This window comes from Camelina sativa, chromosome 2, assembly GCF_000633955.1.
Source record: "Camelina sativa cultivar DH55 chromosome 2, Cs, whole genome shotgun sequence".
In the NCBI taxonomy this organism is placed as follows: Eukaryota; Viridiplantae; Streptophyta; class Magnoliopsida; order Brassicales; family Brassicaceae; genus Camelina; species Camelina sativa.
The window spans coordinates 747,003-772,230 of NC_025686.1; the positions used below are offsets into that span (position 1 = coordinate 747,003).

Sequence of the window (25,228 nt, forward strand, 5' to 3'; positions counted from 1 at the left end):
TTGTATTTATAGTTGTAAAGCATCTATATTTTTAGGGTTTCTAGGTTTTTAGGGTTTACAGAAAGACGGTGTTTTCTCATCGGGCTTTTTTCATGCATAAACCCACAATTTTTATTTACGTGGATCTTTAAAAAATCTAACCTAAGCCCATTAATTACCCAATTTATGCGTGTTATATTATGGTCATGTATCCTTTGATTAAGCGTGAAAGAGATCTTATTCATAAAATTTAGGGATTAATTTAGCAAATTCTATTTGTGCAATTAACTTTTTATGCAATTAGATTATTTCTAATCCGATTTTTGATTTATTTTTAATGCGAAAAATAGGTAATTTTACGTGCAGGGGCAAAATATTACAACGTGAAGGGCAATTTTATTAATGGTATAATGGTAAAATTTTGCTGAGATTGAATGTGGGACGTTTTCACTTCTCGTTTAATATAATTGATGACCATTCTTTTATGCTTCCTCGAGGACCAATGAATTGTTTCTGAACACACTTGTGGAGGAAAAGTCATCATGGTTGCTACTTGCTAGTGAATGAAGAACAAACGTTCATCATTCATTGTAAAGAATGATACCACGGTCGCTAGTGCTAGAAAGATAAACAAAGTATATATATGTTTAGTGGCTTGTCAATGAATATCCGTCGGAAGATGCATAAATTGTGATGACTTACATTTTGTTAAATTGTTTAGTTAGTCGGCTAGAGACATTCAATCAACTAGCTAGGCATCCACTTCTTTTTGTAATTCTAAACATTAAAGAAAACAAGTTGACCAAAAATAAACAAGAACCGGGTTAATTAGTAAGTTCAAACACTTTTTGGATGCCGATTAAGGCATAGAACTTTTTATAAAGAAAACATCTATTCCACAAAATAGGTGGTTTATGCTAAGGATATATCAAACTTTTCATTACGCCTTTCTAACCTTTTGTTTTAAAGGGAATCCAAAATTAAGAGGAAGAATGACATCTTTCCAACAAAGAAGATCCACAAATATCACACAAGATATCTGCAAATTTCTCTAGGAACCCCTTCCACACCTTGGGATCCTCTCACAAGCTTTTGATTGATTGAAGGCCTCTTAATAATATTCGTTTGTAACTCATGTGATGACCGACACTTATTTGAACTTACACTCAATGGCGGTATAAAGGGAAAGAAAAAACACAAGAGTCCACTTATCTCAGATTCGACACAAGGCAGCATCTAAGTTCCGGAGAAAAGTTAAAATGAGAAAAAAAAAGAACAAGTCACAAGATTCGACCAATTTTGTTTTTCTGTTTCCAGGAGGTAAAACCAAAATAAGTAAAAAAGAGAGACTGCTTATTTTGATGTTTTTTTTCAGGGCTGCGATGGCATTGGAGAAGATGGAGGCTTCAGGTCAGGGTACTGCAAAAGAGTGAAACAAGACATCAGATTTAATAAACTATAACAATAAACCCATGTAAGAACTAGTAAAGCATAATAAAGCTACTTGTCCAAGGATCAAGAGAGATCATAATTATAACAATTAACCGCTTAAAAGTTTCTTCCTTTTCCACCAAAAAGAGCCTCGTTATGAGAGGTAGAAACATTACCGATGCATATGGAGAAAGAGGTCTTGAATGAGGTTTTGGTTTGGCTTCTGTTTCAGTTGGTTCTGTGATTACTTGTGCAGCTGCGGCTTCAACCGCTGGCACTGGCGCTGGCTCAGGTACTGGTTTATCTACGGTGGTGGCTGCAGCTGCTTCTGCTACTGGTTCAGGTACTGGTTTTTCTACGGTGGTGGCTGTAGTTGCTTCTGCTACGGGCTCAGGTACTGGTTTATCGACAGTTGTGGTTGTAGCTGTAGCTGTAGCTGCTTCTGCTGCTACTGCTGCTGGTGCAGGAAGAGCTTTGCTGCTTGTTGATGGAGGAAGAAGAGCCTTTCCTATTTCCTGTTTTTCAATGTTGAATAATTTACAGAAACGGTTTTTGTAACTAATGGAGGTATGTATCTAAATTAATTACCTTTAGCTCATCAACAAGTTCTTTAGGGGCAACCTTCGTGTTCAAGAACTCATCCACCTGTTTTAGAGTTTGCTTTCGGTCCTGTAGAGGATATAGAAAAGAACCATCAAAACATCACCAACTGCGATAAATTCATTCAAACTAAATCAGCAGTGAACCTTGATAAAAGAAAAAGATGGGAAGAACTTGCCTCAGCAAATAAAAGTTTCTTGCCCGCAAGCTGAACTAGTGCAGCTGAACCTAGTAGTTGGAGTATGGTTTCAATCTGTAAGGATGATGATAGAGATAAGATTAGTTTTGGAACCTTTTGGAGACCAGAAGATGGAGAAAGAAGGATAACACAGAAAAACTGACCTCTGTAAATGCAAAAACACTTAATCCAGCAGCAGCAGCTACTCCAACAGCGACAGACACACCATCAGAACTCTCCTGTAAATTATGTTAAATCAGTTTCCGGTGTTTGTTGCAGAAACCTATATTAAATGTACGTAAACTTGGATACTCACACCAAATACACCGCTGATGCTATCCGTTAAACTGCTCAAATCAAGACTGAGAGTCTTCTTTGGCTCTATCCAAGGCAAGCCGCTATTCTGCAAACCAGAAAAATAATGACAAATGTGAATAAGTTGAATCGAAAGGATTTGTCGAAGGAAACAATGTGGGATAAGAGGAAGATGGAAACACACCACCCAGCCTCTAGGTCCTTCTGCACCATCTTTAATCGCGTAAGCAGTTTTGAATCCATTAAGAGCCACTAGTTCCGCAACAAGCTCAGAGTTTCCATCAAACCTGGCTTTCCATTCAAAGAGTTAGACGGCATTAACAACAATGTGTGAAATCTAAAATGCTTTTAAAGTACTCTCCAACTGCAACATTGTATCAGATATACAGTAACAGTTACGATTATCACAACTCAAGTTTGAGTATTCTTCCAGAAAGCAAAGAAATACAGGTTCGAAGAGCATGAAAAACTGATAGCCTGAGACTATAATTCAGTGATCAGACAAAATTAAGAAGCTAATCAATGAAACTACTGTTTAAGATTCCAAGAGCCTTACTTGTCCAGAATGTACAATGTGGTGTTTTCAGGATCTTTAAACTTCAAAGAAAGCTTCTTCAAGAAACCAGGCTTGTCTTCTCCGTTATAAACAGTAGAAACCGCTTTTTTACCCAAACCCTTAATGTTAGGACTGCCCACTTGTCTTAGATCAGCAGTGGCTCTTATGTCAAGCAACTGAGCATTATCATCAGTACCCAACTTGGCATAAGCATTCTTAGCAGACTCAACTCCCCAAGCTTTAGGCTTTTTGTTCAAAACCTGAGACAGAACAAACGGAACAGCCAATGCAGCAACTCCACCGGCAATAACCAGAGGATTGTCTGTGACGAAATTGGATATCCCTTCAATCAGACCATCTGAATCAAAAGATGAAGAAGTGGTGGTAGATTGTTGCAGAGCTTCCTCGTACGTCAGGGATTTAGCAGGAGCTGTTGCACTGCTTAGAACAGAAGTCAGAAGAGCCAATCCACCATTGAATCTCCTCAAGAAGTTTTCTTGGGAGATTGGTTTCGATGATTTCTGAGGAAAGAGGTTAGGGAGCGTGAAGGGCTTTCGGGGTTCTGATCTTTTCTCGGATAAAACCGACATAGGGCTAAAGGTAGCGGTTTTCAGAGCCTCCATGTCGCTCTCTCTCTTTATCTCTCTCTCCTTCTATACCAAGTTTTGCCCTCTCCGTATCATCAAACTTTGAAGAAAAGATTGAAGAAGAGGAAGTGGAAGAAAGTGTCAAGACAAGGCATTGAGCTGTTTCTAGTAAGCTGACGTGGACTGTGTAATCAATCCTAGCCACGGCTAGCTTGACACGTGGCATATTCGGATGAGATACCTCTTGATCATGTTTTGGTGTGAGAGGAGAGCATAGTGACTTAACTTAGTCCCAAATTGTAAGTCAAATGTGTGGCCACAGAAAATTGAAGATGCGTCAGTAGAAGCCTCTGAATATTTACTAAAACGCCCTTTATCCAGAACAAAAGTAATATAGACTAAGCTAAACTACAAAAGGTTCCTCAGCATTTGATTTAAGTAAAGGGAAGAAGATAAAAGTAAAACATTATGAAAACAGAACACGATGTAACGTAAGGAACTTACAATAGATCAAAGAAATAATCTAAACCTTGTCCAATTTCCCAGATTGAAATGCCGATACCCCAGAGACGAGCATTCTCAAGCCTTAGAAGGATTGACATCAATGTAGGATAGAAAACAGCATGCTTGATGTTCTTATCATCTCTATACATGAAAAGATGCTCACCGCTCTCTTTATCCCAGTGCAAACTTGGGTTATGTTTCTGGAGTAATGTGAGGTAATCCCTTCCGGTGATTGCTCCTCCGCCTCCTGAATCTTTGCTCAAAAGAATACAGTTTATTCAGTTAAGTTTTGAAAGAAAGGCGGGAAGAGAACAAGGATGGTTTATTTATATACATACCTCCAGAGATTACAAAATCGTTGCCGTAAAAGTTGATACCAAGAAGAACCTTTCTGGCTAGTGATGAGTCTATATTGTTTGATGAACCAAGTAGGAGCTTGAGTGTTAAATCTATCCACTTGACAGGAGCATTGGGGCCAGGATTCTGGGGATTTGAGAAATCATAGGTCATAAGAGAGAACCCATCAACCGAGTCTTTTAAGAACTGAAGATCTTCTGGCCCAAAATCATACATTTGCAGCGTCTCAGAACGAGGCGGACCAACCACATACATGAACTGCATATGTTGCTGGTTATTTCTCGGTGAGGCCGTTGAGTGAAGGGCTTCTCCAAGTTGTTTTACGAATTGCAGAGCCTAGAGGATTCATTTAAAAATTTGCTGCATATGATGACACTATGTATTATGTAAAACCAAAAATGGAAAGCTGTCTGAAGGAGATTACAGGGCATACCATTTTCCGCATATCAGGGTCATGCAAAACGCCATAAGCTGCCCACCTTGACCAAGACTCTAACACGATACCATCATATTCCATTTCTCTATAGTTCAAGGCAAACATGATGACAAGGGAGTGTTACAATTCACAAGATCTACGCAAAGACTGACATCCTATTCAGAATATGAAATTTGAAGAAATTTTAGACTATTGGGAGAGCCTTACTTGCACTCAGTGACAATAAGATTGATAGCTTTCTCTCTTAGTTTCTTTTTCTTAAGCATCTCACTAGGACTTGCTTCTAAAACAACTCTTGGTAATATCTACAATTCAGACAATCAAAAGAAGGAAAAACAAATTAAGCATATCAGCATATTCCGGGTATAGATCTCTGGCCAATACTAAGAAGGAAAGACAATAGGTGTGTTTTGTTAAACTACCAGCGCATTTCCTCTTGATCGAAGCTCTTGGATCCATCCCTTATCAGCATTATGTCTCCCTTCCAAAACCAATCCAGATCCTTGACTACTAGAAACAAAAACCGAGAATATCACTCTACCATTATCTCTGAAGATAAAATGCAACCACTTACAAACTCATTAAAACCGATGTAAACGGTTATACCTCTTCAGGTCGTACCACACTGGTGATAAATGTGTAAACTTTGAGTTAAATATCTTTGCCATATCATAGCCTTTAGAGTTCCTGCACAGCATATCTTTTAGCATATGAACCCAATGAAACACAACAGTCTCAAAATCTAAAAACTGTTTCAATGAAACCTACCATGGAGTAATGTAAGCTAACACTGGATAATCATAGTGCCTAGTTGTTGAATTCTCTGTGGCCTTAGAATGTTCCTGAAACAAATTATGAACATTCATTGTAAAGTTTTCAGCTTTTCTTTAACAGATTCCAACATTGAACTCACAGTGAGGATTTCTTGGAAACTAATATTAGTTTTAACGATTCCTCTGTGACGTATCGATGTTTCCGTTTGTATGACTCGATCAGCGAATTTGACTTTGTACACGACAATCGAAACCGCGGGAATCAGGATGAAGAAGATCACGAAAATGGCGATGAGCCTCCTATCTGAATCCGGTTCTTCGACTTGAGATAGCGACACTTCTCCGTCCTTCCGCCGTTTCAAACTCTCCGCCGCCGACGAACGTCGCTTCCTCGCCATCGAGTCGTCCTCACCAGTGAAGAAAGAAACAGAGACTGAAACGACATCGTTTTTGAGTCTTAAAAGAGACTTTGTTTTTGAGTATAGCTAATTCCAGATTTACCCCTGCTTCTGGTAAAGTATTACGTTCAAGACCTATAAGAAAGAAGATATCAGAGAGAGATGCATCACTCTGGCAAAAGAGGGTTTTATGATTTTATCGTTAAACCCCAAATCCAAATCCAAATCCAAATCTTTGCGACCAGAAGCAGATTCAATCTTGAACCGAAGCGATAAGGTGAGCTATTTTTGTTTTTTCTCAATTAGAATTTGTTCCGTGTAGAAGACTTGGGAGTTTCATTTCAACATTTCTTAAATTTACAGGCTTCGAGTGTCACAAATGGAGCCAAAGCTCCTTCTATCTGCTCATAAACCCTTGTTTGTCTCTTGCAACTCTCCATTCAATGAAAAACCTAATCTTTCTGTCAAATCCCGTTTGCCCATATCCACAATTCGAGCAGCGAGGTCTCAGTTTATGGGGGAAGGTTTGATTTTGGGGAACAAATATGGGTTTTGGAGCGGTTCTAGGAAGAAGACCCGTGTTGTTGTTGTTGAGCCTGTGAGAGCTGCTGTGAAGAGAAGGAAAGAGCTTACTTTTGATAACGTTGTTCAAAGGGACAAGAAACTTAAACTAGTGTTGAACATTAGGAAGATTCTTGTGAGTCAACCTGATAGGATGATGTCTCTTAGGGGTTTGGGTAAGTACAGGAGAGATTTGGGTTTGAAGAAACGTCGTCGGTTTATAGCTCTGCTTAGGAAGTATCCTGGTGTGTTTGAGATTGTTGAAGAAGGAGCATATTCATTGAGGTTCAAGATGACAGCAGAAGCTGAAAGGCTTTATCTTGAGGAGATGAGGATTAGGAATGAGCTTGAAGATGTGTTAGTTGTTAAGTTGAGGAAGTTGGTGATGATGTCTATCGATAAGAGGATATTATTGGAGAAGATTTCTCATCTGAGGACTGATTTAGGGCTTCCTTTAGAGTTCCGTGACACGATTTGTCAGCGTTACCCGCAATATTTCCGTGTGGTTCCTACGCCTAGAGGTCCGGCTTTAGAGTTGACTCACTGGGATCCTGAGCTTGCAGTGTCAGCTGCTGAGTTATCTGAGGAGGATAATAGGACTAGAGAAACAGAAGAAAGGAATTTGATTATTGATAGGCCTCCTAAGTTCAATAGGGTTAAGCTTCCAAGGGGTCTCAATCTTACAAAGAGTGAGACGAGAAAGATATCTCAGTTCCGTGACATGCCGTATATATCTCCTTACAAAGATTTCTCTCACTTGAGGTCGGGAACACTTGAGAAAGAAAAGCATGCTTGTGGTGTTATCCATGAGCTATTGAGCTTAACGACTGAGAAAAGAACGTTGGTGGATCACTTGACTCATTTCCGTGAGGAATTCAGATTCTCGCAACAACTAAGAGGAATGGTTATAAGGCACCCTGATCTCTTCTATGTGTCTTTAAAAGGAGAAAGAGATTCAGTTTTCTTAAGAGAAGCTTACAGGAACTCTGAGTTGATCGATAAAGATCCTTTAACTCTTGTGAAAGAAAAGATGCGTGCACTTGTTTCTGTACCAAGATTCCCAAGAAGAGGAGGACCTAGGAAAGACGAAGAAGGAAGAGACGAGCAGATAGATGGAAGCGAAGCAGAGGGTGAGGAAGAAGAAGATAGTGATGCTGAAGAATGGTCTGATGTTGATAATTACTTGGAAGGTGCAGATGGCGGCAATGATGATGATTGGACTGATGACGAAGGAGAAGAAGATGTGCCTCCTAACTTTGATGATGACGATGATGAAGAAGAAGATAGCACGAAGGTTCCTTCAAGTAGAAGATCAAGTAGTCCTAGAAAGAAGGAAGATAAAGTACTCACTCCTGTGTTCCCTGATGGTACTCCAAGAGAAAAGTGGTAGGGATCTTGTCTTGTTTAAAACCTCTTGTATCATTCTTGAAGAAAAGAACACTAATAGCTCTTTAAGTTTATGTATGTTTTGTTGCTTTTGTTGTAAGAATACTTGAGAATGATGTTGAATCTTTCTCAACTTTTTTGTAGTACTTAGCTGAGTAATTTGCTTTCTTCTGCAGTGATATGAATCTATAAAGCATATAAAACGCTGCGTTTTTGAGTTCTTAAACTGATGAGTCTTCTTATCCGGAAACTGTGAAGTGAATACATAAATGGAGAACCTTTCTTCTGTTACTTTCCGCCATTGTTACAGCTCCTTGTTTCTTCATCAGCCACAGAGAAGATATCTTATTAATCATTCTTCGGCGTGTTGTTCACTGGACAGCAAGCATGCGTCGTTTGAATCTACACCAATCTCAGTTTCTCATGAACCGTCGTCTTCAAGTTGGGATTTTCATCCGTTGAAGGAGCTCACTGGATGCAAAAACCTGGTTTCTGTTAAAGCTACTCATGCTCGGATGATAAAGTTACTCGATCGATTCGAATTGGAGTTCACCGCCAAGTGCTTGATCACTCGTTACCTTGAATTCGGAGAATTTGGTTACGCTAGTTCTGTGTTCTTCATGGGTTTCCCGAGGATTCAAGTTTCATGGAGAGATCTCTTGGAAGAGATGGAGCATTACGGAGTAGAGAAGAATAAGGTTTTAGAAGAATTTGTTCAGCTACAGAACAAAGGAGTTAAATTTGATGGAGTAGTTCTCGCTATGGTTTTGAGAATTTGTGCTGTGCTAATGTATCCGTTACTGGGTTTCACTATCCATGGCGGGTTGATCAAGAGAGGACTCGAATGTTCAGACACACGAGTGGTTTCTGCGTTGATGGGTTTCTATGGGAGATGTGTGAGTTTGGATATTGCTTACAAGGTATTCGATGAAATGCCTAAAAGAGATGATCTTGTATGGAACGAGATCGTAATGGTAAACTTGCGGAGTGGGAATTGGGAAATGGCTGTGAAAATTTTCAGAGATATGCAGTTTTCTGATGCAAAAGCTTATGATAGTACAATGGTTAAGCTTTTGCAGGTTTGTAGCAACAAAGAAGGTTTTGAAGAAGGGAGACAGATTCATGGGTTTGTTCTGAGACTTGGGTTTGAATCAAACGTGTCCATGTGTAACTCCTTGATTATCATGTACTCAAGGAATGGCAAGCTTGAATCATCTAGAAAAGTCTTTGATTCCATGAAGGATAGGAATTTATCTTCGTGGAACTCGATTGTATCGAGTTATACGAAATTTGGTTATGTAGATGATGCTATGGGTCTCCTAGACGAAATGGAGACATGTGGTCTGAAACCAGATATAGTGACATGGAACTCTCTTTTGTCAGGTTTCGCTTCTAAAGGCTTATACAGAAATGCCATTGGGATATTAAAGAGACTGCAATTTGCTCGTCTGAAGCCAAACACGAGCTCAATAAGTAGTCTTCTTCAAGCTGTAGCTGAACCGGGGCTTCTTCAACTTGGAAAAGCGATTCACGGATATGTGATAAGAAATCAACTTTGTTACGATGTATATGTAGAAACCACATTGATCGACATGTATATTAAAACTGACTGCTCGCCTTACGCCCGGATGGTTTTTGATATGATGGATGGGAAGAACATTGTTGGTTGGAATTCACTCATCTCGGGACATTCGTACGCCGGTCTGTTAAAAGATGCTGAAGCTTTGATGAGCAGAATGGAGAAGGAAGGGATCAAACCAGATGCTGTTACTTGGAACAGTCTGGTCTTTGGGTATGCGACTTGGGGAAAAACAGAGAAAGCTTTGGCTGTGATAGGGAAGATGAAGGAGAACGGTGTGATGCCCAACGTGCTATCATGGACAGCCATTTTGTCGGGATGTTCCAAAAACGGAGACTTCAGGAATGCTCTCAAAGTTTTCATGAAAATGCAGAAAGAAGGTGTCAGTCCGAACGGAGCCACTATATCCTGCTTGCTTCGGATGTTAGGTTGTTTAAGTCTACTACAGAGTGGCAAAGAGGTTCACAGCTTCTGTTTGAGGAACAATTTGATCCGCGATGCATATGTTGCAACTGCACTAGTAGATATGTATGCAAAATCAGCGGACCTGCAAAGCGCGACTGAAGTTTTCTGCGGCATTAAGAACAAGCCACTAGCTTCTTGGAACTGTATGATCATGGGGTATGCCATGTTTGGGCGGGGTGAGGAAGGGATTGCTGTGTTCACTGCAATGCTTGAAGCGGGCATGGAACCGGATGCCATAACCTTCACCTCTGTGTTATCTGTCTGTAAGAACTCGGGTCTTGTCCGTGAAGGGTGGAAATACTTTGATCTTATGAGTTCTCAGTATGGTGTTATCCCGACTATCGAACACTGCACTTGCATGGTTGATATGCTCGGGAGGTCGGGTTATCTTGATGAAGCCTGGGATTTCATTCAAACAATGCCAATTAAACCCGATGCAACTATTTGGGGTGCATTTCTTTCATCTTGTAAAATCCACAGAGACCTAGAACTCGCTGAAGCCGCGTGGAAGAGGCTACAAGTGCTGGAACCACACAATCCAGCTAACTACATGATGATGATAAACTTGTATAGTAATGAGAACAGATGGGAAGATGTTGAACACATACGGAACTCGATGAGGATTCATAGGGTGAGAGTCCAGGATCTGTGGAGCTGGATTCAGATAAATCACACGGTCCACGTATTCTATGCAGAAGGAAAAGCACATCCTGACGAAGGAGAGATATACTTTGAGCTGTACAAGTTAGTTTCTGAGATGAAGAAATCAGGTTATGTGCCAGATACAAGCTGTATGCACCAAGACGTAAGTGAATCAGAGAAAGAGAAGCTGCTAATGGGACATACAGAGAAGTTAGCAATGACCTATGGCCTCATCAAGCAAAAAGGCATAGCTCCTATAAGAGTGGTCAAAAACACAAATATATGTTCGGATTGCCACACTGTAGCCAAATACATGTCGGTTTTGAGAAACCGTGAAATTGTTTTACAAGAGGGGACTCGAGTTCATCATTTCAGAGATGGAAAATGTTCCTGCAACGACGACTCTTGGTGATAGTATAAATACACTAGCTCTGTTTATTTCTTACAAATGGTGCGTAAATACAGGCACCGTCCAACAGACAACAGTCAACAAATTACATCAAAACTTTTACCACATGCTTGAAAATGGCCTATGGAGGTGATCTGAACAAAGAAGCGAGACCACGTGTGCTTCTATATATGTGAGCAGCTGACTAAAGAATCTCATAATGGTAGATCCCTTCACTGAGTTTGTAAGTGCGACAGATGGAGCCATATCTTCAAAGGTTGCTGTATGAATCTTCTCTCCGTATCTTCAATGGTTACCGTATGATTCTTATCTCTGTATCCGTTGGAAAGATTTTCAGAATGTGGCGATGGAATTGGTTATGTCTTGAGCAGCCAATCTTTCAGAGACACAAGCCAAGGATTTGAGGTTACACTTTATGAGTGATTCCACAAAGTAACATGTATCATCTTTTGTGTTGCCTTGAGGAACATCCACAACAAAAGACTCAATCACCATAGTTCCTGACCTCCCATCGATCATCTGAGGATGTACAGTCAAGATCGAAGAGTAGTTCTGTTCGAAAAAGAAACATTATAAAAATTTCTGAATATGTAAAAAGCAATGAGATTTTGGGGATGGGGATGTATAATTCACCTTAAGTCTGTGATCACCACCAATGATGTTGATACCGAGGATGTGCTCTTCATCATCAAGCTGCTCCAATCTCTCGGTACTAGTGGTCGCAGGAAGACCAGATCTGACATCTACTTCTCTGAGACTACCGATTTCAGGATCACCATGAACAGTACATCTGCTTATAAAAGGTTTGTATTTCTGCGGCTGATCAAATCTCCGCACAAGTGACCAAACCTGAGTCATTTGTATACACCATCGTGTTAGCTTAAGACTAAGAGAGACGAACAAGTAAACTTACATCAGGAGAAAGAAAAAAAGCTCCGAAATTTACAGACCAAAAAAAGAAAGATCGGGGAAGAAGTAAGAACAGAGGTAAGGTGAGAGAGAATAGAAGAGAGCGTGTACCAGATGAACAGGAGCTTTAATGTACTTGACGAGAACAGAGGTACACTGATCCTCTCTACAGTGGTGACGATGATGCAACCGTAAGGACTGCGCCGTCACGAGAGCTCCGTACATCTCTGAATCGTCGTCTCCTCTGATGGTCTCCATCTCTATCTAATCTTCTTTCCCTTTTGAGGAATCTATCTGGTCTGGTTTGGGAATGGATAAAATAGAAACAAATAGGGGTCAGGTCAGCAAAGCTTTGATTTTTTTTTTTTTTTTTTTGGTTGGTTGGTTAGGCAAAAAAAAATCAACGAACCCCACCGACAAATATTAGTTCCACCAACGGATTTACGATAAAACCGACAAAATCCTTAAATAGACTTACGTGTCATTTTTTTATTGGTTTTTGTCGTCTAACTTTTTGGATTAGCTATTGACTTTAAGCACGTGTATCTCTCTCTATCTTCCCAATTTATTATGACACCAATGATGTGTATTATTTATCATCATCTTCTCTAAAAACAAAAAAAGTAGATTGAAAGAAGAATCTTTTGAGAATCTTATTTGTAATAAGGACTATAAACTGTTGTTAAAGCTTGAAGCAGCTTGGAGATCAAGCTAAGTACATTTAGGAGAGTCTAAATATACATATCTAATATGTGAGTTTTACATTTCTATAGGAGTTATCTAATGGTAGTTTTCCAAAAGGGTTTTGAGTTATTTTCCCTATATAAGGAGGTGCTAGGTTGTAGCACAACTTATGAGATTTGAGATTAATGTTTTTGAGCTGAGTTTTCCTTAATAATAAGAAGAGTTGTTCTTATTGATCTCTATGTTCGTGATTCTTGAATTGGTATCAGAGCGGTACCGAGTTTTTTTTCTTTCTTCTTTTCTTCTCTTTCGGAGACTTCAAATCGTTTAGAGAAAAGATGAGTGATGATGAGAAAAACGTGATGAACAAGGCTAAGGATGTTGGAGCTTCCTCTGTTAAGTGTCCTATGCTAACTTCTACGAATTACACGGTCTGGGCTATGCGCATGAAGATCGCTCTTAAGGTTCACAAGGTATGGGAGACTATCGATCCTGGGAACAAAGATGAAGAGAAAAACAATATGGCAATTGCTTTGTTGTTTCAATCCATATCCGAATCTTTGATCTTACAAGTTGGAGAGCATGATACATCAAACGGTGTTTGGGAAGCCATCAAAGCGAGACATGTTGGAGCAGAGAGAGTACGAGAAGCTAGATTGCAAACTCTCATGAGTGAGTTTGACAGAATCAAGATGAAGGAAGGGGATACGATTGATGTTTTTGCTGGTAAACTTGCTGAGATTTCTTCAAATTCGGCGGCTCTTGGAGAAATAATTGATGAACCTAAGCTTGTAAAGAAGTTTCTCAAAACTTTACCACGGAAGAAGTATATACACATCGTCGCTTCTCTTGAGCAAGTTCTCGATCTGAAAACAACAACCTTTGAGGATATTGTGGGTAGGTTAAAAGCATATGAAGAGCGACTCAATGAAGAAGATGAAGAACAAGAAGATCAGGGCAAGCTCATGTACGCCAACAACGATTCTCGACAAGAAAATTTTGGAAATAACAGAGGAAGAGGAGGAAGATCTTACTGGAGAGGAAGAGGTCGTGGACGTTTTGGATACAATCAAAACGGATCATACAGACAAGTACGTGATAAAGAGCGAGAGGCAATGATCACTTGTTTTCGATGTGACAAACAGGGACATTTTGCTGTTAACTGTCCTGACAGATTGCTCAAACTCCAAGAAGTGGTTGATAAAAAGGAAGATGAAACACACGAAGCTGATGAGTTAATGATGCATGAAGTGGTCTACCTCAATGAGCAGAAAGTTAAACCAACCCGTTTCGATGTGAATTTCGACTGCAAAAACGTGTGGTATCTTGACAATGGCGCAAGCAATCACATGAGTGGGAATCGAGAGTTTTTTGGGAACATTGATGAAAGTGTGACAGGAATGGTGAGGTTCGGTGATGATTCCCGCATTGACATAAAAGGTTAAGGCTCTATACGGTTCGTGTTCGAGAATGGTGTGAAGAAAGTCTTACACAATGTGTATTACATACCCGAGTTAAAAAGCAATATCATAAGTCTTGGTCAAGCCACTGAAGCAGGCTGTGAGGTTAGAATGAAAGAAGATTCTCTAATAATATATGATCGTCAAGGACAACTACTGGTGAGGACAACAAGAGCAAGAAATTGTTTGTACAAGGTGATCCTGGACATCGATGATACAAAGTGTTTGCAGTTAAGAACATCAACAGAATCATCAAAGTGGCATGCACGGCTGGGTCATGTTAACTTGGAGACTATGAAGATGATGATTAAGAATGAGCTAGTGAGTGGTATACCAAGTTTCGCAGTAGAGAAGGAGATTTGTGCTTCATGTCTCATCGGAAAACAAACCCGGAACTCTTTTCCTCAAGTGACTTCCTATCGAGCTACTCAACGTCTTGAGCTTATTCATGGAGATTTGTGTGGACCTATTACACCTCCCACTGCTGGTCATAAGAGATATGTCTTTGTCCTTATTGATGACTATTCACGGTACATGTGGACTGTTTTGTTGAAGGAGAAGAGTGAAGCATTTGAGAAATTCAAAAATTTCAAGACAATTGTTGAACAAGAAACAGGGGCTGTGATAAAAACATTTCGAACGGACAGAGGAGGAGAGTTTATTTCTCATGAATTTCAAGCCTATTGTGAAAAACATGAAATCAAGAGGCATTTAACGACACCGTATTCTCCTCAACAAAACGGAGTTGTCGAGAGGCAAAATAGAACTCTTTTGGAGATGACTATAAGTATCTTGAAGCATATGGATGTATCAAACTACTTGTGGGGAGAGGCAGTACGACACGCTACATATTTGATCAATAGGATATCAACAAGATCATTAACTAAGTCCACGCCGTATGCAATGCTTAAGGAGAAAAAACCAAATCTAGAGCATGTAAGAGTGTTTGGCTGTGTCGGTTACGCAAGAACAGAGGCTGTCGGGAGAAAGAAGCTAGATGACAGGTCAAGAACATTAGTGCATCTAGGAACGGAACTTGGTTCAAAGGCTTATCGTTTATACGATCCGGTGAATAGAAAAGTAATCGTAAGTCGAGACATAGTCTTTGATGAAAAGAAAAGCTGGAACTGGAGCAAAACTGGAAGAGAGACAAGTAGAGACTCTGGGATGTTTGTCATTGACTTGGGAAAATTTGGTAATAAAGGCATTAGAGAGTTGCAAACGATTGGAGAAGCAGAGGAGTATGAGCGAGATAGTCGAGAAATTTCTGAGAATGTGGTGAATAATGAAGCAGATGTAGTGGAAGAAGAAAGCATTGATGGTGAAGATGAAGACCATGGAAGTAATAGCGATAGTGATGCAGAGCATGTGGTGCAACTACAGCTGCGGAAGTCAACGAGACCGAGAGCGAGACCAGCGTACTTAAACGACTATATTCTTCTCGCAAAATATGAAGGTGAACGTCTTCTTTTGACAATGAATGAGGAGCCATGGAATTTTATTGAAGCAAGAGAGTTAAAAGTCTGGATAGAAGCATGTGAAGATGAGCTGTCTTCTATTGAAAGGAATAGGACTTGGACCTTGTTGGATCTTCCTGTTGGAGTCAAACCTATTGGACTAAAGTGGGTATTCAAGATAAAACACAATTCTGATGGGAGTGTTAATAAGTACAAGGCACGGTTGGTGGCTAAAGGATACGTTCAAAGGCATGGCATTGATTACGATGAAGTTTTCGCTCCTGTGGCACGCATCGAGACAGTTCGTTTCATTATTGCTCTAGCAGCCTCAAAAGGTTGGGAAATACATCATCTTGATGTAAAAACCGCGTTCCTCCATGGTGAATTGAAAGAAGAAGTCTATGTCACCCAACCGGAAGGATTCATAAGCTTAGGAAATGAAGACAAGGTGTACAAGTTACACAAAGCTCTTTACGGTTTAAAGCAGGCACCTAGAGCTTGGAATAATAAGCTTAACAAGATTCTCAAGGAGTTAAAATTTCATAAATGCTTGAAGGAGCCATCGTTGTATCAAAAGGAGGATCATGGGGAACTTCTCGTTGTGGCTGTGTATGTGGATGATTTACTCATCACTGGTTCATCTTTGAAGTCGATATTAGAGTTTAAAAGGGAGATGGCAACAAAATTTGAAATGAGTGATCTTGGAAAATTGACCTTTTATCTCGGAATTGAAGTGCATCAGTTTGAAGGAGGTATTGTTTTGAAACAAGAAAGATATGCGATGAAGATACTACAAGAAACTGGAATGGTAGGTTGCAACTCGTGCCATGTTCCGATGGATCAAAATTTGAAGTTGTCAAAGTCTCAAAAGGAGAGAAATATTGATGAAAAGGAGTATAGAAGAAGCATTGGCTGTCTACGCTATTTACTTCACACACGACCAGACTTATCCTATAGTGTTGGAGTCTTGAGTAGATACATGCAAGAGCCTAAAGAATCTCATGGAGCAGCACTGAAACAGATTCTTCGATACTTGAAAGGAACTTCGTCGCATGGTCTCGTCTTTACATGACCGGATGATGTCAAACTTGTGGGTTACAGTGACAGCTCGCATAACATTGACGAGGATGATGGTAAAAGCACAACGGGTCATATCTTCTACTTCGCCGACTGTCCAATCACTTGGTGTACGCAGAAACAAGGAACCGTAGCTCTATCATCATGCGAGGCAGAATTCATGGCTGCTACGGAAGCTGCAAAGCAAGCCATTTGGCTTCAAGAGCTCTTTGCCGAGATCACTGGAAAGGAATGCGAGAAGGTCACTATTCGGATTGATAACAAGTCAGCGATTGAGCTAACTAAGAATCCGGTGTTCCACGGTCGAAGCAAACATATACACAAGCGTTACCATTTTATTCGTGAGTGTGTTGGGAATGAACAAGTAGAGATTGAGCATGTTCCGGGAGAAAAACAAAAGGCTGACATATTGACTAAAGCACTTGGGAGAATCAAGTTCAAAGAAATGAGAGATTACATTGGAGTTCAAAATGCAAGTGAAGATGTTTTCAAGCTTAAGGGGGAGAATGTTGTTAAAGCTTGAAGCAGCTTGGGGATCAAGCTAAGTACATTTAGGAGAGTCTAAATATACATATCTAATATGTGAGTTTTACATTTCTATAGGAGTTATCTAATGGTAGTTTTCCAAAAGGGTTTTGAGTTATTTTCCCTATATAAGAAGGTGCTAGGTTGTTGCACAACTTATGAGATTTGAGATTAAGGTTTTTGAGCTGAGTTTTCCTTAATAATAAGAAGAGTTGTTCTTATTGATCTTTGTGTTCGTGATTCTTGATAAACTGATGTCAGGATGAGATCATAATAAAAAACACAGAGTCACACAACGTATAAAAGCAATTTTACACGTCCCACGACACTGACCTCATCACCACAAACGCCTTGGCCATATTTGCTTTAGCCGTCTCCATCATGAACTGTGCTTCTTGCACCATCTCAGTCGCCATAGTCGCCGTTTCTTCAGCCTTGATCGCCATAGCCGCCACTTGTTTCACCATTGTTTCAATCTCTGCCACCATTTTAACCGCTCTTTCCGCTGCTGCGCCCTTGGCGTCATCAATCATCACCGATGCCCTTTTCAACATTTCTGACACCTCCTCCACCATTTTAACCGCTCTTTCCGCTGCGCCCTTGGCGTCATCAATCATCACTGATGCCCTTTTCAACATTTCTGACACCTCCTTCACCATAGCTACAGATGAAATCACAACCAAGCGTTTCTTTTTTTTTTTGTAAACATTGGTAAAACAGAGAGAATTACAAACCTCTGGCTTTCTCACGCTCTTCATCTATTCGTTCCTTGACCTCCACGGCTATGCTGAAAACCCCAAGAGTTGGCTCGTTACACACAAAACACTTACTGTTAATCTCAGTGTGATGCTGCATCATGAAATAAAAACAACAAGGGAGAAACTCTGTTTTCAGAAGTTAAGCCAAACCAGTCAAAGATGTTGTAAAGATTATATTAATTACCTTAAGAGCACACTTCTCACAGAAGTAATGTTGGCAAATGGTGACAACAGGATCCAAGAATGGGTTTCTGCAAATGGAACAATCTAAGGGCAATGCATCATCCTCCTCTTCCTCTGTTGGCTCAAAGTCAGTATCAAGATCAAGCTTCCTTGATGTTTGTTTCTTGTCCTTCTTCTTTAGGTTCTCCAGTCTGGAGCTTACGTTTTTGGAACCTTCACCTTCGTCAGTATCAAGATCAAGCTTCCTCGATGTTTGTTTCTTGTCCTTCTTCTTTAGGTTATCTAGTCTGGAACCTGCAACTTGGTCTGCATCAAGAATTATTCTCTTTGAGTTCTTAGTGATCATGTCACCGTCTGGAGACTTTGAATCTGACATTCTAGGAACAGAATGAACGAGTCTGAAAATACCAAATACGCATCAGGATTAGTACTTCTGAACCAAACACCTACGGATTCTAATTTCGTAGGGTACCAAACACCTAGGTACTTCTGAAACGCAAAACGTACGCAAACATTGAGAGAGAACGAAGAAAGAAGAAGAAGGACATGCGAATAAAGAAAGCCAAGAGATAAATAACCTTTCCCTGCAGAAGATTACGCACACTGACGGTGAACACTGACGACGTCTTCCGATTGCGAGAGCTACTAGCCTACTACTACTACTATGAGGAAAAGAAGATGAAGAACAGTTACAACAAAAAAAAAAGGGACACTGGAGAGTTTAGTTACAATTTGAATAACGAACTGGGCTTGATGGGCGTTTTTTAAGAATAGGCCCATAAAATGTTTTCGACTCACACCTAGTTTGACTTTTCAAATTAATCGAAAAATGTTTTAAAAAAAAAAAAAATTCTCCCTCTTTTTGTCCTATTGTAAATACTAAAATGGTCACAATTTCGAAGAAACTACCATGAGAGAGTCTCCATTAACCAGCGCCATGCCAAGCTTGACGCGTGACGAAAACGTATTTTTGACTCCGCCATTAAAAACTTCAGAGAATTTTCCAATTCTTTTCTAAGTTCACCGGAAAATTCCGTACTAATCGCCGCTGTGATCACTGATCAGTTACTTCAAACGTCGCTTTGGTAAGTTAATAATATATCAATGTTTGATTTCTAGTTTCCGTTTCTTCTTCTTCGGGATAATTAAAATCCATATGTTACTCTCTCTTCTCACTCTCTCGTCTTCAGTTACTTTTTTCTCTGCTTTGATTCCGAGATTGGGCATGGGACGAAGATTTGTAAGTTAGCTTTAATCGGAACCCTAATTTTTGTTTTTTATGATTCAGGATCCGACCAAGAGTAATAGCAAAGTCTGATTCATGGCTTTTGCCCGCGACAATCGTGTAAGGTTCAGAGATTATATTTCAGAAGGAACCACAGAGTATGGTGGTTACGTAAGCAAAGCTAGACCATCTCTAAACTCTGTTTTGAAGAATGTTCGTAAAGGGTTTGAGAAACCATTAAGTAGTGTCAGTGGTTTACATAAGAAGAGAGATTCTTCTAACACTACTACAGAGAAGAACATCATAAACCCACAAGGCTCTTTCTTACAGAACTGGAACAAAATCTTTCTCTTTGCTTCAGTGATTGCTTTGGCGATTGATCCTTTGTTTTTCTATATTCCTATCGTTGATGGAGAGAGGCACTGTCTTAATTTGCACCATAACTTGGAGATAGCTGCTAGTGTGCTTCGAACGTTTATAGATGCCTTTTACATCGTTCACATTGTGTTTCAGTTTAGAACAGCTTATATCTCTCCTTCTTCCCGTGTTTTTGGAAGAGGCGAGTTGGTTGATGATCCCAAAGCGATAGCTATTAAGTACCTTTCTTCCTACTTCATCATCGATGTTCTTTCTATCCTTCCACTCCCTCAGGTACGTGATCTACTTGATTTCTTTAGACGTTGCGCAAATGCTTAAAGGTTTCTTGTTTCCTCTGCAGCTTGTAGTGTTAGCTGTGATTCCTAATGTCAACAAGCCGGTCTCTTTGATCACTAAGGACTACCTGGTTACTGTCATATTTACTCAATACATCCCTAGGATTCTTCGTATTTTTCCACTTTACAGTGAAGTTACAAGAACATCTGGTATAGTTACTGAAACAGCTTGGGCTGGAGCTGCTTGGAACCTATCTCTCTATATGTTAGCTAGTCATGTGAGTTTCAAAATCATCAGACTATAGAATCTTTATTAACACACAGGCGTCCTTAGGGTTGATTGGTTTGATGAAGTTTATCTGATAACGTTACTTTCTTTAGGTGTTTGGAGCCTTATGGTACTTGATATCAGTAGAACGAGAAGACAGATGCTGGCGTGAAGCTTGCGAGAAGAGACCAGAAGTGTGTACCTTTGAATTCCTCTACTGTGATAGAAACAGAAGTGTTAAAAACGATTTCTTGACTACCTCATGCCCGTTTATCAACCCTGATGATATAACAAACTCAACGGTCTTCAACTTTGGCATCTTTACTGATGCTTTAAAGAGTGGCATCGTTGAATCAGATGACTTCTGGAAGAAATTTTTCTACTGCTTCTGGTGGGGTCTGCGTAATTTAAGGTTAGCTAGGAGTCATGTGACACAGTTGGTGGCTAGCTAAAATATGATGAGCTGTGTCTATCTAGTTTCATCTTTACTTTAGACAGGTAACATCATACACAAACCTGATTTTTGTCGTTGCAGTGCATTGGGGCAAAATCTCAATACGAGCAAATTCGTTGGGGAAATCATATTTGCTGTATCAATTTGCATATCTGGACTAGTCTTATTTGCACTACTTATTGGCAATATGCAGGTAAAACCCCCCCCTTTGAACCACTCCTTTGATTGCCTTCTTCTCATCACACACTTAAGCCACAAGGAAGATAAAACACTGATGATGTTTTTCATTTTCCATTACAGAAATACTTGGAGTCGACAACAGTTAGGGAAGAGGAGATGAGAGTGAGAAAAAGAGATGCAGAGCAGTGGATGTCTCACCGTATGTTACCAGATGACCTGAGGAAACGTATCAGAAGGTATGAGCAATATAAATGGCAAGAAACTAGAGGAGTTGAAGAAGAAAACCTTCTTCGTAACCTCCCCAAAGACCTCAGGAGAGACATCAAACGCCATTTTTGTCTTGATCTCCTCAAGAAAGTAAGTGTTTCTATCTTCTCTCTTCGATCCTTTAATTGATGTATACATTCAAATAATCTTTTGAACGAATCAATATATAGGTACCTCTGTTCGAGATAATGGATGAGCAATTGCTAGATGCCGTGTGCGACAAGCTAAAACCTGTGCTCTACACCGAAAACAGCTATGCGATTAGAGAAGGAGACCCTGTGGAGGAGATGTTGTTTGTTATGAGAGGTAAACTGATGAGCGCTACCACAAACGGTGGCCGAACTGGCTTCTTTAACGCGGTATACCTCAAGGCTAGTGACTTTTGCGGCGAAGATCTTCTCACTTGGGCACTGGATCCTCAGTCTTCTTCTCATTTCCCGATCTCGACGAGAACAGTTCAAGCTTTAACGGAAGTAGAAGCCTTTGCTCTTGCAGCAGATGATCTCAAGCTCGTGGCTTCGCAATTCAGACGACTACATAGCAAACAGCTTCAACATACTTTCAGGTTTGGTCTCTTTTTGACCCATCTCGGTTTCCTCTGTTTTCCGGTTCTGTTTGGTTTAATTCGGTTTATATTGTCAGGTTTTATTCGGTACAATGGAGAACTTGGGGCGCGTCTTTCATTCAAGCGGCATGGAGGAGACATTGCCGGAGGAAACTGGCCAGGTCATTAACCGCAGAAGAAGACCGATTCCGAAACGCGATCGCACAACGCGAACGTGAACGTGATACAGCTTCTTCGTCGAGCCTGGTTGCAACGTTATACGCGTCGCGGTTCGCTTCAAACGCGCTTCGCAATCTGCGTACTAATAACAACCTGCCTTTGCTCCCTCCTAAACCATCCGAGCCCGATTTCAGTGCCACTCATCTTGGGGACCCTTAAAAATGTACTCTTACACATGTGTCACAGCCACTTGTATATGTCAACGTTAAAAGTTCAAACTAGAGTAAAAATGTAAAATTACCGAAACTTAGAATTGTGGGGTTTTTTTTGGCAGTTAAAGATGAAAGAAAAAGAGAGTGTTGAAAGATTGTTTCTTTTGTTATTCAATCCTTGAATGTATTACATTGCAAGAGTTCTCTTATATAGTTACATGAGATTAAACCTAGATTCTAGAGTGTTCTTTGATCAGCCAGCTGTGAGATATTACGTGGCATCATCTTTATCAACTGGTCCCAACACCTTGAATCGGTTTTGCAATGTCACTGTCATACTATGTCCTTTTTCCTCTGCTAACGCTTTCTTGTCTGTTGCAGGTGAGCGTTGCAGGGTCTTGGGCTTCTTCGTTTCATCTTGTTTGCAGGCTTTGAGCTTAGTGGGCTTGACACAATGTGAGCCTGTTGACATATTTGACAAAACAGTGTCGTTTTGTGCTCTGTTCTCTACAATCCCCCGCAAACTTGGTGTGGGGGGGAACGCTTACACCAAGTTTGGCTCTGTAATACTCAAATGGTCGTTGCGGAAGAGATTTGGTGAATATGTCAGCTAGCTGGAAGTGTGCCGGAATGTGATTGACAATCAGATTACCAAAGGCGACCTGCTCACGCACATAGTGATAGTGTGTGGCGAAGTGCTTAGTTCGAGCATGAAAGCTTGGATTGGCTGTGAGATAAACAGCTGAGAGATTATCACAATTGAGCTCTGGTGTTGCAGGTAGCTGAATGCCTAAGTCGTGAAGAAGATTCACGATCCACGTGATTTCAGATGTTGCTTCAGACATGGCTCTGTATTCAGCTTCAGTGGAGCTTTTGGACACAGTTTGCTGCTTCTTTGATGACCAAGAAATCATGTTACGACCAAGAAAAGTGCAGAAACCACCGGTGGACCTGCTAGTGGATGGACACCCGGAGTAATCACTGTCACTATACACTCGAAGTTTAGAATCAGTGTGGCGAGCAAAGGAGACTCCCATCGTAGTTGTGCCTTTTATGTACCTTAGGATTCGTTTCAGAAGGTTAAAATCTGAGACTGTAGGCTCATGCATTTTCTGACATACATAGTTGACAGAAAATTGCAGGTCTGGTCTTGTTAGTGTCAAGTACTGCAGTCGACCAGCCAAGCTTCTGAAATACTTAGGATTCTCGAACAGAACATTCTATTTTGGTACTTTGTTCAGTTGTTGTGGAAGAGGTGTTGCAACAGGAGCACATGTAGACATCGAAGCAGCGGCTAGGAGATCCTCAACATACTTTTGTTGTGACAAGAACATGCCTTTGTCATGATACTGAATCTGAATACCGAGAAAATAATGAAGTCTGCCAAGATCTTTCATTTTGAATTGCTTGTTTAGCTCATCAAGGAGAGTGGAGAGTAGTGCAGATGAGTTTCCCGTAATTGCCATGTCATCAACGTATAATAGCAACATAATAATGTCTGTTCATTTGAAGCACACAAACAGAGAGGGGTCTCTTAGACTGCAAGTGAAGCCGAATTCAAGCAAAAAATTGCTGAATTTGTCAAAGCAGGCTCTTGGAGCCTGTTTAAGGCTGTAAAGGGATTTGTGAAGAAGACAAACATGATTTGGATGATCCTTGTCAACAAAACTAGCAGGTTGCTTCATGTAGACAACTTCATTGAGATCGCCATGGAGGAATACGTTTTGAACATCCATTTGTTTAACTTCCCAGTTCATGACTGTTGCAAAGTGAAGAACAGCCCTTACAGTCGCGGTTCGAACTACCGGACTATAAGTTTTCGAGATAGTCGATGCCTTCTTCCTGTGTGAATCCTTGGGCTACGAGTCTTGCTTTAAACTTGTCTAGAGATCCATCAGCGTTGAGTTTGACCCGAAAAACCCATTTTGAACCTAAAACATGCATATCGGGTGTTTGAGGAACTAAGGAGAATGTATTCGCTTCTTTGCAGTTACTTATCTCTTCAGTCATAGCTGTTGTCCAGTTTGGGTCTTTAAGAGCAGCAGTAACTGTTGCAGGCTTTGGATAGGATACCTTGTGAGTAAGTAGAGCATAGCGAGGGTTTGGTTTGACAATGCCAGCTTTTGATCGAGTTATCATTGAATGTGTTGAAATTTCTTCAGTAGATTCTTGGACTGTTTCAGTTTCACGGAGATTATCATTTGTAGCTGAACTTTGTACATTTGAGACTGGTGAATGTGAGCTGTTGCCTATAGGATCAAGATCTGAGCTTGCCGTACACCCAGAACTCACATCACCAGTATCATGTTCAAGATCAGTTACGGTTGTAGGTGACGTGTCTTCTGTAGAAACAGTGTTGTTGATTGTTGTGTTTGGTGCTGACATCGTTGGAATAGAAACTTGTTCTGTTGATATTGCAGTGGCTTCTGTAGAGTCTGCAACTGGAGCACAAGATGTGGTGACATCTGAAAGCTGTCTGAGCCAGGCTCCATAAAGAGGTGTGGGCGATGTTTTGTGGAGATAACTGTATACATTTGAAAATGGGAAGCTTGCCTCATCAAAGATGACATGCAGAATGATGTATACGCGCCCAGTTGGAGGATAGAAGCATCTATATCCTTTATACTTCTCAATGTATCCAAGAAAAACACATTTGAGTGATCGAGGATCAAATTTATTTTGAGTATATGGTCTCAACATCGGGAAGCAGGCACAACCGAATGTCCTTAAGGCCGAATATTCAGGTTGTTTTGAGAACAAAACTTCATAAGGGCTTACATTACCTGCAAGGGTGCTTGTAGGCAAGAGATTGCTCAGGAAGTTTGATGTAAAGAAGGCTTCAACCCAGAAACTCTGTGGAATAGCGCTTTGAAAGAGTAAAGTCAGAGCCATCTCTGTCAACTGCCTATGCTTCCTCTCTGCTATGCCATTTTGCTGTGGAGTATGTGGACAAGAGACAAAATGCTGAATACCAGATATCTCCAACTGATTAAGAAACTTCTGACTTGTAAATTCCCCACCTCCATCTGATTGAAA

The 25,228-nt window shown here is 40.4% G+C and overlaps 8 protein-coding genes across 13 annotated transcripts; 3 read left to right on the forward strand and 5 right to left on the reverse strand.

Moving 5' to 3' along the window:
* Window positions 1,117-3,783, reverse strand: LOC104712670 (rhodanese-like domain-containing protein 4, chloroplastic). Its single transcript, XM_010429620.2, has 8 exons — window positions 3,060-3,783; window positions 2,688-2,790; window positions 2,505-2,591; window positions 2,353-2,427; window positions 2,189-2,263; window positions 1,999-2,079; window positions 1,587-1,925; window positions 1,117-1,398 (listed from the first exon to the last, which is right to left on the reverse strand). Exons 1-8 carry the CDS (start codon window positions 3,680-3,682, stop codon window positions 1,351-1,353), a joined length of 1,431 nt encoding a protein of 476 aa, XP_010427922.1. The 5' UTR covers window positions 3,683-3,783; the 3' UTR covers window positions 1,117-1,350.
* Window positions 3,833-6,221, reverse strand: LOC104712633 (chitinase domain-containing protein 1-like). Of its 6 annotated transcripts, none has more exons than XM_010429577.2 (9): window positions 5,857-6,221; window positions 5,712-5,785; window positions 5,550-5,630; window positions 5,366-5,450; window positions 5,151-5,248; window positions 4,941-5,028; window positions 4,489-4,843; window positions 4,151-4,403; window positions 3,833-3,926 (listed from the first exon to the last, which is right to left on the reverse strand). In XM_010429577.2, exons 1-9 carry the CDS (start codon window positions 6,112-6,114, stop codon window positions 3,854-3,856), a joined length of 1,365 nt encoding a protein of 454 aa, XP_010427879.1. In that variant the 5' UTR covers window positions 6,115-6,221; the 3' UTR covers window positions 3,833-3,853. The 6 variants fall into 6 exon arrangements, with proteins under 6 accessions (XP_010427879.1, XP_010427871.1, XP_010427903.1 ...); XM_010429569.2 differs by having other exon boundaries at window positions 5,366-5,453; XM_010429601.2 differs by having other exon boundaries at window positions 3,838-3,931; window positions 5,366-5,453.
* LOC104712625 (protein ROOT PRIMORDIUM DEFECTIVE 1-like) lies at window positions 6,268-8,228 on the forward strand. Its single transcript, XM_010429557.2, has 2 exons — window positions 6,268-6,391; window positions 6,478-8,228. The coding sequence occupies exon 2, from the start codon at window positions 6,494-6,496 to the stop codon at window positions 8,063-8,065; it is 1,572 nt and encodes a 523-aa protein (XP_010427859.1). The 5' UTR covers window positions 6,268-6,391; window positions 6,478-6,493; the 3' UTR covers window positions 8,066-8,228.
* LOC104746908 (pentatricopeptide repeat-containing protein At4g01030, mitochondrial-like) lies at window positions 8,314-11,176 on the forward strand. The gene has a single exon (XM_010468457.2). It carries the CDS (start codon window positions 8,331-8,333, stop codon window positions 11,157-11,159), a length of 2,829 nt encoding a protein of 942 aa, XP_010466759.1. The 5' UTR covers window positions 8,314-8,330; the 3' UTR covers window positions 11,160-11,176.
* Window positions 11,160-12,452, reverse strand: LOC104712679 (abscisic acid receptor PYL7). Its single transcript, XM_010429632.1, has 3 exons — window positions 12,177-12,452; window positions 11,790-12,005; window positions 11,160-11,708 (listed from the first exon to the last, which is right to left on the reverse strand). The coding sequence occupies exons 1-3, from the start codon at window positions 12,321-12,323 to the stop codon at window positions 11,490-11,492; spliced, it is 582 nt and encodes a 193-aa protein (XP_010427934.1). The 5' UTR covers window positions 12,324-12,452; the 3' UTR covers window positions 11,160-11,489.
* Window positions 17,580-18,585, reverse strand: LOC104746924 (pre-mRNA-splicing factor cwc-24-like). The gene is made up of 4 exons (XM_010468476.1): window positions 18,211-18,585; window positions 18,003-18,117; window positions 17,832-17,929; window positions 17,580-17,744 (listed from the first exon to the last, which is right to left on the reverse strand). The coding sequence occupies exons 1-4, from the start codon at window positions 18,583-18,585 to the stop codon at window positions 17,580-17,582; spliced, it is 753 nt and encodes a 250-aa protein (XP_010466778.1).
* LOC104712687 (putative cyclic nucleotide-gated ion channel 13) lies at window positions 19,103-22,425 on the forward strand. Its single transcript, XM_010429643.2, has 8 exons — window positions 19,103-19,294; window positions 19,498-20,085; window positions 20,153-20,365; window positions 20,469-20,767; window positions 20,891-21,002; window positions 21,110-21,346; window positions 21,427-21,821; window positions 21,899-22,425. The coding sequence occupies exons 2-8, from the start codon at window positions 19,531-19,533 to the stop codon at window positions 22,197-22,199; spliced, it is 2,112 nt and encodes a 703-aa protein (XP_010427945.1). The 5' UTR covers window positions 19,103-19,294; window positions 19,498-19,530; the 3' UTR covers window positions 22,200-22,425.
* LOC109126262 (uncharacterized mitochondrial protein AtMg00810-like) lies at window positions 22,464-23,658 on the reverse strand. Its single transcript, XM_019229521.1, has 3 exons — window positions 23,425-23,658; window positions 22,743-23,304; window positions 22,464-22,654 (listed from the first exon to the last, which is right to left on the reverse strand). The coding sequence occupies exons 1-3, from the start codon at window positions 23,656-23,658 to the stop codon at window positions 22,464-22,466; spliced, it is 987 nt and encodes a 328-aa protein (XP_019085066.1).